At 42.4% G+C, this 15,222-nt stretch overlaps 1 protein-coding gene across 1 annotated transcript; it reads left to right on the top strand.

The window, feature by feature from the left end:
• Nucleotides 1-10,854: 10,854 nt before the first annotated feature.
• LOC128879936 (uncharacterized) lies at nucleotides 10,855-12,335 on the top strand. The gene is made up of 2 exons (XM_054129511.1): nucleotides 10,855-11,590; nucleotides 11,887-12,335. The coding sequence occupies exons 1-2, from the start codon at nucleotides 10,855-10,857 to the stop codon at nucleotides 12,333-12,335; spliced, it is 1,185 nt and encodes a 394-aa protein (XP_053985486.1).
• The last annotated feature ends 2,887 nt before the right edge of the window (nucleotides 12,336-15,222 follow it).

The following is a 15,222-nucleotide window of genomic DNA, read 5'->3' on the forward strand; positions in this document are numbered from 1 at the left end:
CAAAAGAAAAATACAGCTCCTTCACAAAAAGTGTCGAAGATCCAAATGGACCGTCGCGAAATTGTATAAAATTGAGATTCATCGATTCATACAAATTCTTGAGTACCAGTCTCGATAAATTAGCGTCTTTCTTAGATAAAAGCAAATTAAGAATTTTACGAACCGAGTTTCAAAATTTGTCTACCGAAGATTTCGAATTATTGACGCGAAAACGTATTTTTCTGTACGAGTACATTGACTGTGCCGAAAAGTTGGAAAAATCATGTTTGCCATCGCGCGAATCATTTTACAGTTCCTTGACGGGTGATACAGTATCGAAGAGCGAGTACGCGCACGCCGAGAACGTGTGGACACGGTTTTCCATTCAAACGCTGGGCGAGTATAGCGATTTGTATTTGAAAACAGATGTCTTGCTGTTGGCCGATATTTTTGAAAATTTTCGTGAAAGCTGTATAACAAGTTACGGACTCGATCCCGCGTATTATTACACTCTGCTCGGTTTTACGTGGGATGCCATGGTGAAGCATACAAAAGTTAATTTCGAATTACTAACAGATATCGACATGGTCCTGTTTATCGAACGCGGTATACGCGGCGGATTAAGTGAATGTTCAGGTAGATACGCGAAAGCCAATAATAAGTACATGCAGTCATACGATCCATCGAAAGCATCGTCGTACTTGATGTACTTTTATGTGAATAATCTGTATGGGTGGGCAATGTGTCAACCATTGCCATATGAAGAATTTCGATGGGTCGACAACGTTGCAAACTTTGACGTGTCTTCGATTGCTGCCGATTCGCCCACGGGTTATATTCTAGAGGTTGATCTACAATATCTGCAACGCTTGCACGACATTCACGCTGACCTGCCGTTCTGTCCCACACGTGGCAAACCACCTGGCAAAAGAGAGGTCAAGCTGCTCGCAACTCTATACGATAAGCAGCGCTACGTTATTCACTATCGTAACCTGCAGCAATGCACGCGACATGGTATTCGTATTACAAAGATACACCGCGTCCTCCAATTCGCACAATCACCCTGGTTCCGCGATTACATCGAATTAAATACAAAGTTTAGAACTCTCGCTACAAACGATTTTGAAACGAATTTGTATAAATTGATGAACAATGCGGTATTTGGCAAAACTATGGAGAATGTACGCAATCACGTCGATGTAAAATTAGTAACAAAATGGGAAGGGAGATATGGTGCGGAGGCAATGATCGCAAAACCAAATTTCCACAGCCGTAGCGTGTTTTCGGAAAACATAGTTGCCATCGAACTGCGAAAGCTTGCGGTGAAATTCAACAAACCAATCTATGTGGGTACGTGTATACTAGATATATCTAAGGTTTGTTTGTATGAATTCCATCACGATTACATGTTACCCACACATGGCGATAAATGTAAAGTTATGTACACCGATACGGATAGTTTAATTTACCACATCGAGTGCGAGAATATTTATGATACTATAAAACGCGATATTAATCGATTTAATACCAGCGATTATCCGGTAGGGAACGTTTACGATGTACCGCTTGTAAACAAAAAAGTCCCCGGTTTAATGAAAGACGAAAACAATGGGGCAATAATGACAGAATTTGTTGGACTCAGAGCGAAAATGTATGCACTGCGTGTAGATGGTAAAAAAGATACGAAAAAGGCGAAAAGTGTAAAAAGTAACGTTGTTTCCTGGATGATAACTTTCGACGACTACACGCAGTGCCTACGAAACGAAATTGAAATGATTTGTAATCAGACACGTATAAGATCAAAATTACACAAAGTATACACAATGGCGGAATAAAAAATCGCTCTGAGTCCGTACGACGATAAGCGGTATATCGTACCCGACTCAACGGATACATTGCCGTGGGGTCATTATAAAATACCGCTTTAGATATATCAGTATATGTATTTTGTAAATCATTTTTACCTCGATTTTAATAGATGTACATATATATTTAGTTGTAAATAAAAAAAATATTGTAATGTAACTAATAATGCTAGTATATATAAAACTGAATATTTAATTTAAAAAATGTTAATTTTTTACAATACCTTATCTTTATTTATCCATGAATTGTGTGCACTATTCAATCCTAACCATTTCACGTACACCTTATTCCCTTTCCGACGTAACACTTTTTCCACAAGGTACACATCAGCGTCGGCAACGCGTTGCAACTCGTGTTCGTCGAATCTCCCACCTCCCGCATCTCCCACTCTGAATCGTGCGGGAGCGGCAATCTTTACGTGATTATATACCGTTGTTAGGAGCTTCGAGGCGTTTGTTGGTGTAACGTCAATTGGTCGCATGCCGATAGTTCGATGCTTACGCGCGTTGTAATTTGATACGAGTTGCTACAGCGAGTTGATCCATTTATAACTTCCATTAGGCGTAAACAGTTTCCACATGTCGTTTTTGAGCGTACGATTGAACCGCTCGACGACTGACGCTTTCATCACTGAATACGTTGAATGATGATTTATGTTGTATTTTGACAAAAGTTTTTGCACATTTGCGTTGTAAAATTCCTTTCCTTTGTCGGTTTGCAAATTTTTCGGATACCTTCCACTGTTTCGGATTATCTTTCCGATCGCTGTAGAAACTTCATTTCCACTCTTGGATTTGAGGGGTATGGCCCATGCATGCTTACTCAGCACATCGATAACAGTGAGTATGTAATGGAAGCCTCTGTTATACCGCGCGTAAGGTCGCATCTCGACCACGTCTGCTTGCCATAAGTCGTCGACCCATGTACTATGACGCGTCTTCGGGGAAAATTTCTTCTCGCCGGAGCATGCAACTCTTCCACGAGACGCCGTTTCTCGGTACTGGGAGTTTTCTTTGCAGCCTTGTATGGTTCGACACTGGCGCAAAGACTTGACGTACACGTCTTATCAAACATCAAATCGGTGCTCAACGCAACGGTTGGTTGGTCGATCGGTCTGTTGACCGGTATGTCGGTCGGTTGACCGGTCTGTTGATCGGTATGTCGGTCGGTTGACCGGACTGTTGATCGGTATGTCGGTCGGTAAATAGTCTCAATGTCCAGCTATTGATGTGTCTGCATTAGATTTCGGAATTCGGTAATATCACTCTCTAATTTATTCAGCTCATCTTTCAAGTTCTGAACGAAATTTTGAAACATAATCATCTTTTTGTCGAATACGTCTTGTCGACTTTTTGTAACTGCCATGTTTTCATGCAAGTACAGCTTGTTGATAGCTGTGGTTACAGGCGGTGCTACCCATCGAATCTTGCGCGACTTTGCATTATAATTGGTGCCAACAACACAAAGAGCGTTGTCGCGTACATAATTTCTGACTACTCCATTCCAGTGATAGTATGATTCCATTCTTCCAATCGATGACCCAAACTTGTTGATTGACATTTTAATGACAATTGACTGTATCGCCAAGGTGTAGCTTAATTTATAATGAATTCTGCCTCACGAAGTTCCTCGATAATTGATAGCATCTCATTATCATGCGCATTGTGACCGGCTTGACGCGAAGCCTTGAGCAATCGAAGCCGATCTACGAGTTCGTTGGGATCGTTCCAGTGAACGTAATCAACTGTGTTTTTGGTTAATCTTATGGAACACGATATGCCTTTTCCAACTTTTTTATCTTGCAATAAAGGTTTGATTACATGGTTATACTTGTATCCTCTGTTGCCTAATGTGTGACCATACGAATTGTGCTTGTGCTTATGCGCACTCGTTGTCAGCAGTATGTCCCTGTATTTGTGTTCATCAGCCTCAGTGGAAATGTCGTTACTCGGAGTTTTCTTAAATATCAGTTCATAAAGGCCGGGTGTCCCCGAATATCGTATGCAATCGATGATTATGTTATCCGCATTGTCCACGTCAACATGTTTGTTACCGAGCATCAGTCCATCATTGGTGAGATAAACACCGTACACGTAATCCATACCAACATCTACGTCGCCGCGTAATACAGGTGCGATGTACTTTGACTCAGTGGACCTAGATGATTACGTACCGTTTCTTCGCCTTCCGGCAATTGGCTTCAAACAGATGTCGAGAAATAGCTGTTTGGACTTTCAAAAACATCTTCGTTTGCTAATAAGCGTTTTGTTGTTGTTGTTGTTGGTACTGTCTTAATCGGTGTAGAGACTATCAGGTTCATATCGGGTAAACTGCTTAATCTTGATTTTTTTATATTTGGCGGTTTCGAGAAATTTAACCACAAATTTGATTGTATTTTATGCGATTCCTTGGTTCGCTTTCGATATCTGTGTTATTGTGTAGATCATAATTTCTTAACGTGTTGCTGACAATTGTCTTCAGTGGTTCAGTAACAGGTTTAAAGTGTTTTTCCAACGAAATCTCTTCGTCAATTTTACCAGTTTTCAATTCACGATACTTTCTGCGAATCAAATCGCTCGTTGTTGCAATCTGTTTCGCTATCCTCTCACGATCTTCAACGCTGTTACTGCTCATGTTGGAACCCTGCTTTCTCACCGTATCGGAGATAACTGGACGTGTTACGATATTGCAAAGTCATTAAATCCTTTTCTTGCTAGCAAGCGGTACACAATTTGCAGAAATTCTCAAAAGACATGTCTGTGTTTACATGATCGTTGTATACATGCTTCAGATTTGTACCATCTTGTTTGAACATGATTAGAAGGTTCGCGTTGTCGCGTATCAGATGTTTCGGTATCTTCGCATATGTCTGACAAAGATAGAAACAGTCAACGACCGAGTGCCTACCCATTGCAAAATATTCTCTTACCGCGTTTTGCTTATCGCATGCCACGTCGTCAAAGATAAAAATCGAATTCGGAAGTGCATCGCTCGGTGGAACGACGTTGCTGTTATTCGAAAATGTAAAATAACCAATTTCGTCTATCGACGAGAATATGTTTTCTAGATATCGATATTTCGGTTGTTGCAATGATTTCGAGTACACGTATACGTTTTCGAAGCGAACACCGTGCGGACTTTCTAACAAACTAATCAACACGTTCGTTTTGCCGCAATTCGATGGGCCGCAGATGATACCACGTATAGAGGTCGATAGCATGTTTCCATGTTTGCGTACTTCTTTCTCAGACTGTGCCTTTTTGTCTACATTAGTCACTCTAATCGCAGGTGACTGGCGCACGAATCGCATCGTAGCTGTGGTAAAAAATGAAAGAAAACGTATGTTTCGATGTCGCGGGTATTTATACAAGCGCCGTACAAACGTGTCGCTTAGTGTGACAATGACTTTTGTACTGATCGATGCTGATACACTGTCTGATTTGACTACGGAGCAGCTGGAATACATACCAAAGATTGTATACTTGAATCGTTTTACTCGCGACATACATTACGTGTGGGACAAGCTACCGAAACATATAAGAGCTGATCCTGAAGTACAGTCTTATCGTAGGTGTCTCTTGCATTACAATCGTCCAGATCAACGTACGCACATAGACGGACCAACGCCTATGAAAAAAGATTGTTACCTATGCGTAGAAGGACAGGAGCAGGACTTGTAAATACTGTAATAAACAAATTACCGTCTGAGCTACACGTACCAGGGTATCAATTTTGCGGACCGGGTACACGCCTGGAAAAATGTTTAGCACGCGGCGATCGAGGTATAAATCCGTTGGATCAGCTTGTAGAGAACACAATATTGCGTACTCTCGAAACAAAGATTTGACCAATCGTCACGAGACAGATCGAATTTTAGCTGATCGAGCACGCCAGCGCATAACTGCGATGGACGCTACATTCGGCGAAAGGGCGACTGCTGCAGCTGTTTGGACTGCGATGAAAGCTAAGACGAAGCTTGGAATGGGGCTCAAGAAAAAAAAAGAGTCGTAGTAAGAAGAACAAGGGGGAGCGAGCTCTACCGATAGCAAAGCGTGGCGGTATCCTCCCGTTTCTCCTACCTGCGTTATCAGCTATAGGAGCGTTAACCGGTGGTGCTGCTGGCGTGACTAAGGCCGTGAACGACGCCAAGTCTGCGCGAAAACAGCTGGAGGAAATGCAACGGCATAATCGTGCTATGGAAGGTCGCGGAGTACATCTCGCGCCGTACAAACGCAGACGAGGAGTTTCAAAGAGGAAAAAAAAAACGCCAAAATTAAAATGCCCGAAGGTGTAACCACCAACGTACAACTACAGAATCTGGCAAAGCGTATGCGTATTCCATATTTCAAGGGTATTTTTATGCGCAATACTTTACCAACAGATGGGATACACAGGAACGAGAGCGGAATCGTAAATTTGGATACTTTCGAGAGACCTGGTACTCATTGGGTTGCGTACGCAAAACGGGGAACTCGCACCATATATTTCGATAGTTTTGGCAATCTTCAACCGCCGAGGGAACTGATACAGTATTTCAAAAATAGCGTATATAATCACAGGCCTTATCAGCGCTATAATCAGAGCAATTGCGGACAGCTATGTTTGCAGTTTCTGCAAACGGTTGACAATCAATTTAAGGACGGTCATTGCACACTTTAACTCCAGTATTCATTTGAACATGTCCCTAACGTTAACTCTCATCGGTCAAAGTAGCATTCTCGCAGTATGCTATTTTTCAGCTATCGATCTGAGCGATGGTGATTACGAGCTCGGTCTTACGGATTTTGAGACTTATTACACCATACCGAATGTAAATTTGTCGAATAATAAATTTTACTACGATAAAGATGATAAGCAAATCATTATTCCGGAAGGATCTTACGAGCTGGATGACATTCACATGTATTTGCAACGATCCCTTTCGCATGGTAATGAGGGGGAGAACCCCCTGATACTTAGAGCTAACAACAATACGATGAAGAGCGAAATCAAGTGCGATTACAGGATTAATTTTACCAAACCCAATACTATTGACTCGTTGCTGGGGTTTTCGACGAATCGGTTGCTGCAACCGCGAAAATGGCACGAATCGGATGCGCCAATCAATATAATGAACGTAAATATTATTCGCATTGAATGCAACGTGACGGCTGGTGCTTACAGCAATAACAAGAGCGTGCACACGATACACGAGTTTTCGCCTACCGTTCCACCTGGATATAAGATATCGGAAAGACCGACACAGATCATTTACCTTCCGATCACTGCACGGAGCATTTCGGATTTGATGATTCGCGCCGTGGATCTAGACGGTCAATTGTTAGATTTTCGAGGGGAACAGATCACCGTTCGACTGCATGTACGGAGACAACGGCCGTAGTGGGAGGTGCTTGTATTGAACGAAGCGGAGCAGACGACTCGTGAAAACAAAGAGAAAACAATTCGATCGCCTACTAAACTCACTGTATCGAACATTGGCGGTCTAAAACCATTGGGCGAAAAGACAATTCGATCACCTGCGAAGCTGACTGCATCGAACGCTGAATTTCTGATATCGTTGGGTTTCGTTGTACGAAATGGCTAATATCTTAAACATTGGAGGTGAACCGATCTTTGACGACAGCATCGCCAAGATTGAGACTCACACATACAACCCATACGCCAACACAACGTTTGAGCACAACGATGAGATACGAATACCTATACAACACCAGGATTTATACACGTTACCATGCGAGAGCTTTCTATACGTTGGAGGAAGATTCAGAGTAAAGAAACCAAAGGAAGGAGTGGAAGCACACCTCGGAAACAATTGTGTCGCCTTTATGTTTGATGAAATTCGATATGAAGTCAATGGTGTGGAGATTGATCGCAACAGAAACGTTGGAATAACAAGCACCGTCCAAAATTTTGTGTCCCTAACATTTGACAAGTCGCTAATTTTACGGAATGCTGGATGGATCACACAGTCAAACATACCGATAGGTTACTTTAACTTTTGTGTACCGCTCAACATGCTGTTGGGTTTTTGCGAAGATTACAGGCGTATAGTAATCAACGGTCGTCACGAACTCATTCTTATACGCGCGCGCAGTGATAATAATTGCATCATTGGAGATTCCACGCTGGAACCGGTGGTCGAATTATTAAAGATACAGTGGCGACTGCCTCACGTCGTACTGAATGATACGAATAAACTATCGTTGTTGCGAATTTTAGAAAGCGGGCAATACCTAAGCATGAGTTTTCGTTCGTGGGACCTGTATGAGTACCATTTGTTGCAAAGTACGACAAAACATTCGTGGGCCGTTAAAACTGCGACTCAGCTGGAAAAACCACGATACGTCATTTTTTCACTGGAGACTGGTCGAAAGAATATCATGTCTGAAGATGCGAGCAACTTCGATGCATGTAAATTGACCAACGTGAAACTTTATCTAAACTCTGACTTTTATCCATACGATGACTTGAATCTTGACTTTGATAGAAACAGGTATGCTATTCTTTTTGATATGTATGCACGTTTTCGTAAAGGATATTACGGATACGACTGTTACGAAACGCTTTGCAACACGGACAACTTTTTGTTGCATGGGCCGTTTGTAGTCATCGATTGCTCGCGACAGAACGAATCAATCAAGAGCGTCACCGTAGATGTGCGAATAGAATTTGATTGCAAAGATTATTTTGCATGATCGCGTCATCGAATACTGTCCATTGTCCAACATTGTGCGCAAAATCACATAAACTGCAGCATCAGCAATATTTGTAATATGTAAGAGATGGACACCTCGCATTGTGTCGTAGTTTCAAAGATATCGTCATGATGGTACCAACGTTTGTTGACATACAAGGGCTCACCGACAGAACCAGGTTTATCGTAAAGTAAGTGGCAGTGTTGAGAAAAGGAACCGTTCTCACTCATTACATTTTCAAAAGCCCGTATCCATGGAATTCACTATCGGTAGCCGATAAATCTCGTACTTCTTGGCTGGCGGCAAATCATCATGGACTGTCGTGGGAAGATGGTTTCGTTCCATACAGTATGCCGAAACAATTGAATACAACGGCAATAGTCGATGACGATGCATGGCCTATCGCATATGTCAAGGGAAGCCAAAAACGTGAGTGGTTGAAAAATCTACTTGTGATAGAAAACGTGAATGTAACTATTGGGACCATGGATGCTGATTACAAAGATATCGCGTGTTTGAAAAATCTTGATGTTACTAATACCATGCGATGCATAAACCATGCAACGAATTGCGCTTTACAAAATGTATTTAAATTATACAACTGGTGGCTGAAATACCAGAAATAAAAAATGTTTCTATTTTTTTTGGAAATTGACTGAATTGTTAGCATTAGGTTTAGATGGAATACAGTCATCAATAAAAATAAATAAAAAAAAAACTTGGATATATGCGTCTTTCTTTCTAGGGGATTTCCCCCCATATCATATTCTCATCCGGTGTAATGTTTGTCAGCCTTCCCGACAAATGCTGATGCGTGCTCAACAGTTTTTGTTTCTCGCTGGATTGGATCGCTGTAACGTTTTCAAAAGCATTCGCAGTCTGACAGTGCTACGGACAAGGCGAGAAGTTATTCGTGAAGTGCCGCATTTATAAAACGAAAGTAAGTGAAAAATACATGAACAGTAGTGACCAGTTCCTGGCGTTATCGATGTGTGAAAGTGTTGCAGAAATTTTTTAAAAATACTAGATTATTAATATGTAAATATAGCATTTCACCAACAAATGTGTCATATTGATAACGCCACGAACTCGACAATGAAATGGATATTCCTGAATGTGCGTGTGTGAAAAGAAATATTAAAAATATCATTTCTTTTTTCTTATAGAAATGCCTGTATACAACATCGACAACAACATTCCGGAAAACGTTGAGGAGATTGACTTCGATGGTGTATTGCCTGAGGAGCACCCCGAGGCGTATAGGTACCTCCTGTCACTGGGGTGTATGCGGGGACTGGAGGCGGCATTCGTCATCCCGGAGGCGGATGATTCCTTCCGCCGCCGAATCTGCGCCTCGTGTTGGTGGGAGCTCCCGCCGGAGGTGAGGGTGCTCCACCCACCGTCCGGGGCGCATATGGCGATCTCGCGGCTCCGTTTCGTTAATTTTAGGAATTGTGCGCGATGTAGGAGACAATTATACATGTGTCTATCTGCGGCGCGGTGCCTCGCATGCATTGCGCGACATTTCGTGTTCACGCCGATGGACCACTTTGCATTAAGACGGGGGCAACCCGTTGATATCGTAGTTTTTTATTTTATTTGTATTTTTTTATTTTATTTTATTTTATCTTATTTGTATTTCTATTTTTATTTCATGTTTTTTATTATATTAACGGGTTTGTCACCGTCTTAATGCAAAGTGGTTCATTATTTTATTTCATTTCATTTTATTTTATTATAGTTTTTTATATGTATTTATATACATATTATTCATTTTTTATTATAGTTCCATATTTTATATATTTATCATTTTTTTTATTTTCATATATATTTTATTATTTTTATTTCATTTTTTTATTATAGTTTATTAGTTTTATTTCATATTATCATTTTTTTATATATATAGTTTTTAAATGTATTTTTATATTAATTATATTTATTGACTTCCGTTGCCGGTGACAGAGTGTGTGAGTCGTGTGAAAGGTGTAAGGAAATTTGGAGGAAGGTACTGTGGGTATAGTGTGGTGGTAGTGCGGTAGGAGGGTAGGGCCAGGGAGTAGTGGTGAAGGGCTACTGGGGGAGAGTAGAAGATAGTGAAGGGAGTGAAGGAAGGGAGAAAAATCGGTGTGAAGGCTGAGCACGTGTCTCAGAGGTTAGGTAGCGTGATAGAAAAGTAGAGCGACGGTAGCGACGCGGCGCGAAGATAGTGGGAAGGACGTAGGAAGCGCGGGGATTGCAAATTAGAGGATAGTAGAAGAGGAGAAAAGGGAAGTGGAGGATCGTAGGATAGTGAGGAAACTGCGTCGAGAGAATAATGGAGGGCGAAGATGAGTGTGGAGGTGGGGTAGGGGTAATGGAGCGAGAGGGGAGCAAGGTGGAGGAGGCGAAAAGGAGAGGAAGACCAACGAAGGCAGAGGCTTGGGGTAGGGAAAGAACGGGGAGTCTAGGGAATATAGAGGATTTGCTTAACAGAGGAAAGAGGAAGGAGAGGGAAGGGGAGGAGGAGATGGAAGCAAGGGAAGTAGAGGAAATATTTAAAAGAAGTAAGAAAGTAGAAAGAACGCCAGAAAAGTTGGGGATAGGAAAAGCGGAATTGGAGCAAATGCTAAGAGGGTTGATGGAGGGAATGAGGAAAAATATTGGAGAGGATTTAAAGAAGGTAGGGAAGGGGGTGGAAGAGGGAAGAGAAGAAATGCTGAGGCAACTGAGCGAGATGAAAGAGAGCTGGGAAAGAGAAAGGGCAGAGCTAAGAGGGAAGATAGAAATGCTTGAAAAGAAAGTGCAAAGGTTAGAATTAAAAGAGAAAAAAGAGGAAGGAGGGGAGACAGGTGAGGAGGAAAGGAGGGAGTTGAGTAAGAAGGTGAGGGAGTTGGTAATAAGAATAAATAAAAAGGAGAGGGAAGGGAGAAGAAGGAATTTGATAATAAAAGGTGTGAAGGTGGAAGGGAAGGGGAAGGAAGAAGTGGTAGAAGAGATTTGGGGGAGGATAGGGGTGAAAGAGAAAGTAGAAGAAGTAAGGAGGATAGGCAAAGTGGATAGAAAGGGGAGAGGTAGGTTGATGGTGAAGATGGAAGAAGTGGAGGAAAAGAGGAAGGTAATGATGGCAAAAAGGGAATTAAAAGGGAGGCTGGAAAGAATAGAAGACGATAGAACAGAGGAAGAAAGACGGGCAAGGTGGAAGATAGAGAGAGAGGCGGAAAGAAAGAGAAGAGAGGGAAAGAGGGTACAGATTGGGTACATGAAGATGTGGGTTAATAATGATTTGAGAGGGATGGAAAGAAGTGTAAAAGGAGGATATATAAGGAAGAAAGCAGGATATATAAGGTGGCGTTTTGGAATGTGGCAGGATTGAAGAACAAAGAGAAGGACTTTTGGGAGGGAATCAAAGAATGGGATGTACTGGTGATGTGTGAAACATGGGTGGGAAGAAGGGAGTGGGAGGGAATAAGAAATAAAGCGACGAAAGGATATGTGTGGGAATTACAATATGCGGTAAGAAGAGGGAAGAAAGGACGGGCTATGGGGAGAATGCTTATAGAGGCAAGGGAAGGAATCAAAATGATGAGAGTGGAAAGGGAGGATGAGGAGGAAGAGAGGATAATGGCTAGGAAAATATGGTTAAGGGAGGAGGTGTGGAATATGATAGGAGTATATGTGAATAAGGATTTGCAGAAGAAGCTGGAGAGAATGAGGGAATGGATGGAAGAAAGGGAGAAGGGGGTAAGGGTAATAGTGGGTGGAGATTTAGATTATCTGATCATCCGATCAGATATCCGATCAGATAATCCGATCTAAGTGAAGGGAAAGGAGGGGAGCTGGCGAGGAAATGTTGGATGGAGATAAGAGGGAGAGCAGTGAGGGGTAGGGTTTTAGGAGAATGGGAGGAGGAAAGGAGAGAATTTTGGGAAAGAAAGGGGTGGAGTATAGGGGAGGTGGAGGAGTGGAGGGATGAAGGACGATTGAGAGGGGAGGAAATAGTAAGAAGGGAGAAAGAGGTGCAGAGGGAAGAAAGGTGGAGAAAGATAGTGGAGTCAAGGTACAATACATGGTATAAAATGATAAAAGGAGAGGGGGTGCCAAGGTATCTGAAGAAGAATTGGGAGGAAAGGAGGTGGCAGTTGGTGGCAGGGTATAGGTTAGGGGATAAAATGAAAGGGGGAAGGTATTGGGAAGAGGAGGATAGAAGGAGATGCAGGGTTTGTTGGGGAGGAATAGAGTCGTGGGAGCATGTATGGGAGGAATGTACGGACTGGGGTAGAAAAAAAGGGTGGCAGGAGGTTGTGACGGAGGTGCTAGGGGAAGAGGGGGAAGGGGAGGTGTGGATGAGGAGAGTGGAAGAGATGAGAGCAAGGACGAGCGGCGGAAACGGAGGTCAGGAATGAGAGTGTGTGTGGGAATAAATGAATGGAATCTATCCCTCTCTCTCTCTCGCGCGCAGGTGTGAATGGAAGGAAAAGTTAGATGTAAGGTAGAGAAGTAAGACTTAGTGTATAAGTAGTGTTAAGAGGAAATAATATAAGCGGAGCGGAGGTCCGCGTGTGTTCCGCAAAGAGAATAAACTATAACTAACTAACTATTAACTATATTTATTACAGTTTTATATTTATCATTTTTTCATTTTCATATTTTTATAATAAAAAGAATATTCGCGAGCATATGTTTGTGAAAATCAATGCCCACCTCCCTTATCTCCAATATTCTCATCGTCAACGAATGATGTCACCTCTACCGTTTCTTTAATAGCTAGTTCTCGAGCAATTGTATCGCGCAAATAAAAGATTTGCTGCCGGATTGTAATTTGCAAACTTTGCGTTTTTCGATCTTCTGCTCGGGGCCATTGTCGTGAGACGTTCCTACCGATGGCTGCGTCAAAGATTGTAATGTAATATTATATGTTGCACGGGGCATGAGTGCGAGGAAGAAAATACTCGGGCGCGAGAGAGAGGGAACCCGCGGGGCCCGAAAAAAACACCCCCACTCATGCGCGCGAAGAGGATGGTTTCCCCCACCCTCACGCGCTTATTTCGTTACATCTAAAATTTGCGTTTTTCTTTCTTACCGATCACTGGTAATTACCAACCGGTGGTGTCCCCCCTCTACCTTAACGACCGTAGGTAATAATTACGGACCCCCCCACCACTCGTGCCCCCTCCCCCTCGCCCTCGGTTCCCCCCTCCCCACACCTCCCCTCGTCATCGGTTTGGAGCCCCATGGCTTAAAACCCGCCTACCTTTACTACTTAAATCTACTGTCTTGTCAAGCGTTTTTTGGAAAAAATTGAAAAAACAAAAATTTCCTGCCTTTGAACGTATTTTTAGCATGTTTTAAAAGCGAAATTGCAAAATGTGTAACTATCCCCCGCAGCGGAATTTTATAAGGAACAGTTTTAAAAAAAAATCAGCCGGAAAGGTCGCTTCCTCGCCTCATAAAATTACATTGGTGTTGTCGTTATGAAATCGAGAAGACTGATGCGCTTGCACAATGGCTTGAGTTTCACGCTCTCCACCACAGGACACCACAGCGCTGGTGTCGTCTCTCCTACTGGTGGTGTGCCGATAATCTAAAAATGCCTTTCAGCATGGTTCAGTACCGTACTAAGAGTATGAAGCGCCCGAGCTTATATATTTTACTTTTGCACATGTATATATATTCAATATTAAATTGTTAAGAAACGTCATGTATATGTTAAGATTGTTTATATTGCATTGCAATTAATTGATACAGAATAGTCTGTTACGATAATTTTAAAGAAGTAAATAATACAAAACTGATATGATATTTGTTCGGGAAGTAAAGTGGACACGATATAAAACTCTCCTTTGACACAGGGAAAAATACGAATTTATTTTAACGTACCAAGGTGTACAACGATTGATATTCTCTCTGATCGTTCGTGCGTCTTCGAGTTTGACAAATCGAAATCTGGTTCCGCTTCACTGGGTGACAATCGATGATACCTCGGACTACCACTCCTCACCCTAGATGCCACCCCCGTCAAGTCAGAGAGGCGCGCTCATTGGCCCTGGTTTTGGGACCAAGGCCCAATTAGGGCGCCCCTACCCTTACGCACACCCCAGTCGCCGCGCCCCCGCTAACGGTATCGCGGAGCAAGGGTAGGTGGTCGCCGGCGTCTCGCGGAAAGCCTCAGGCCACTCATGGGTTTTTCCAAGTCCACGGCATGCCCGACCGCTGAGGCTCGGGACTACGCGAAATTCTAAAGACCTCATAAACGGTCACTCCAAGATGGGTATTGCCGGCAATATCAGCCATCGACTCGAAACAGCCTAGCTTCGCTAGCATGCCGTAAATTATTGTCACCTTTCGTTGTTTCTCCGCATCGCCCGAGGAACAATAATGACGACCTAACGGTACACGATTGCTAAGGAGTTTAAATTCTGCCGATACACGTGTTCTATCCGGAACAATATTTATAATATGGTACGAAAATAATAAAGTACTAATTGTTATTTGTGCAATGTAATGATAGTATGCAATGTAAAAAATATTGTATAATAAAAAAGGTAAAACGTTTATGAACATTATTTTTGAGTATACGTAATTACATAAGAAAAAGCACACTAACAAAGGGAAGGCACGGATGTTGCAATCGCTTTTGCAACGACACCCTATGGGGGTCGTAGTACGCATGTAGTACTGCAAAACCATTTTGGCTTTTTTCAGA

This window comes from Hylaeus volcanicus, chromosome 7 (assembly GCF_026283585.1).
Source record: "Hylaeus volcanicus isolate JK05 chromosome 7, UHH_iyHylVolc1.0_haploid, whole genome shotgun sequence".
NCBI classification, from domain to species: Eukaryota; Metazoa; Arthropoda; class Insecta; order Hymenoptera; family Colletidae; genus Hylaeus; species Hylaeus volcanicus.

What these genes read in the sequence shown, in the direction of transcription:
- LOC128879936 (XM_054129511.1), top strand. Translation starts at nt 10,855, where the DNA reads ATGGAGGGCGAAGATGAGTGTGGAGGTGGGGTAGGGGTAATGGAGCGA. An exon ending in AGTGGATAGAAAGGGGAGAG is followed by an intron (nt 11,591 to 11,886) that starts GTAGGTTGATGG and finishes GGAATGTGGCAG; the next exon opens with GATTGAAGAACAAAGAGAAG.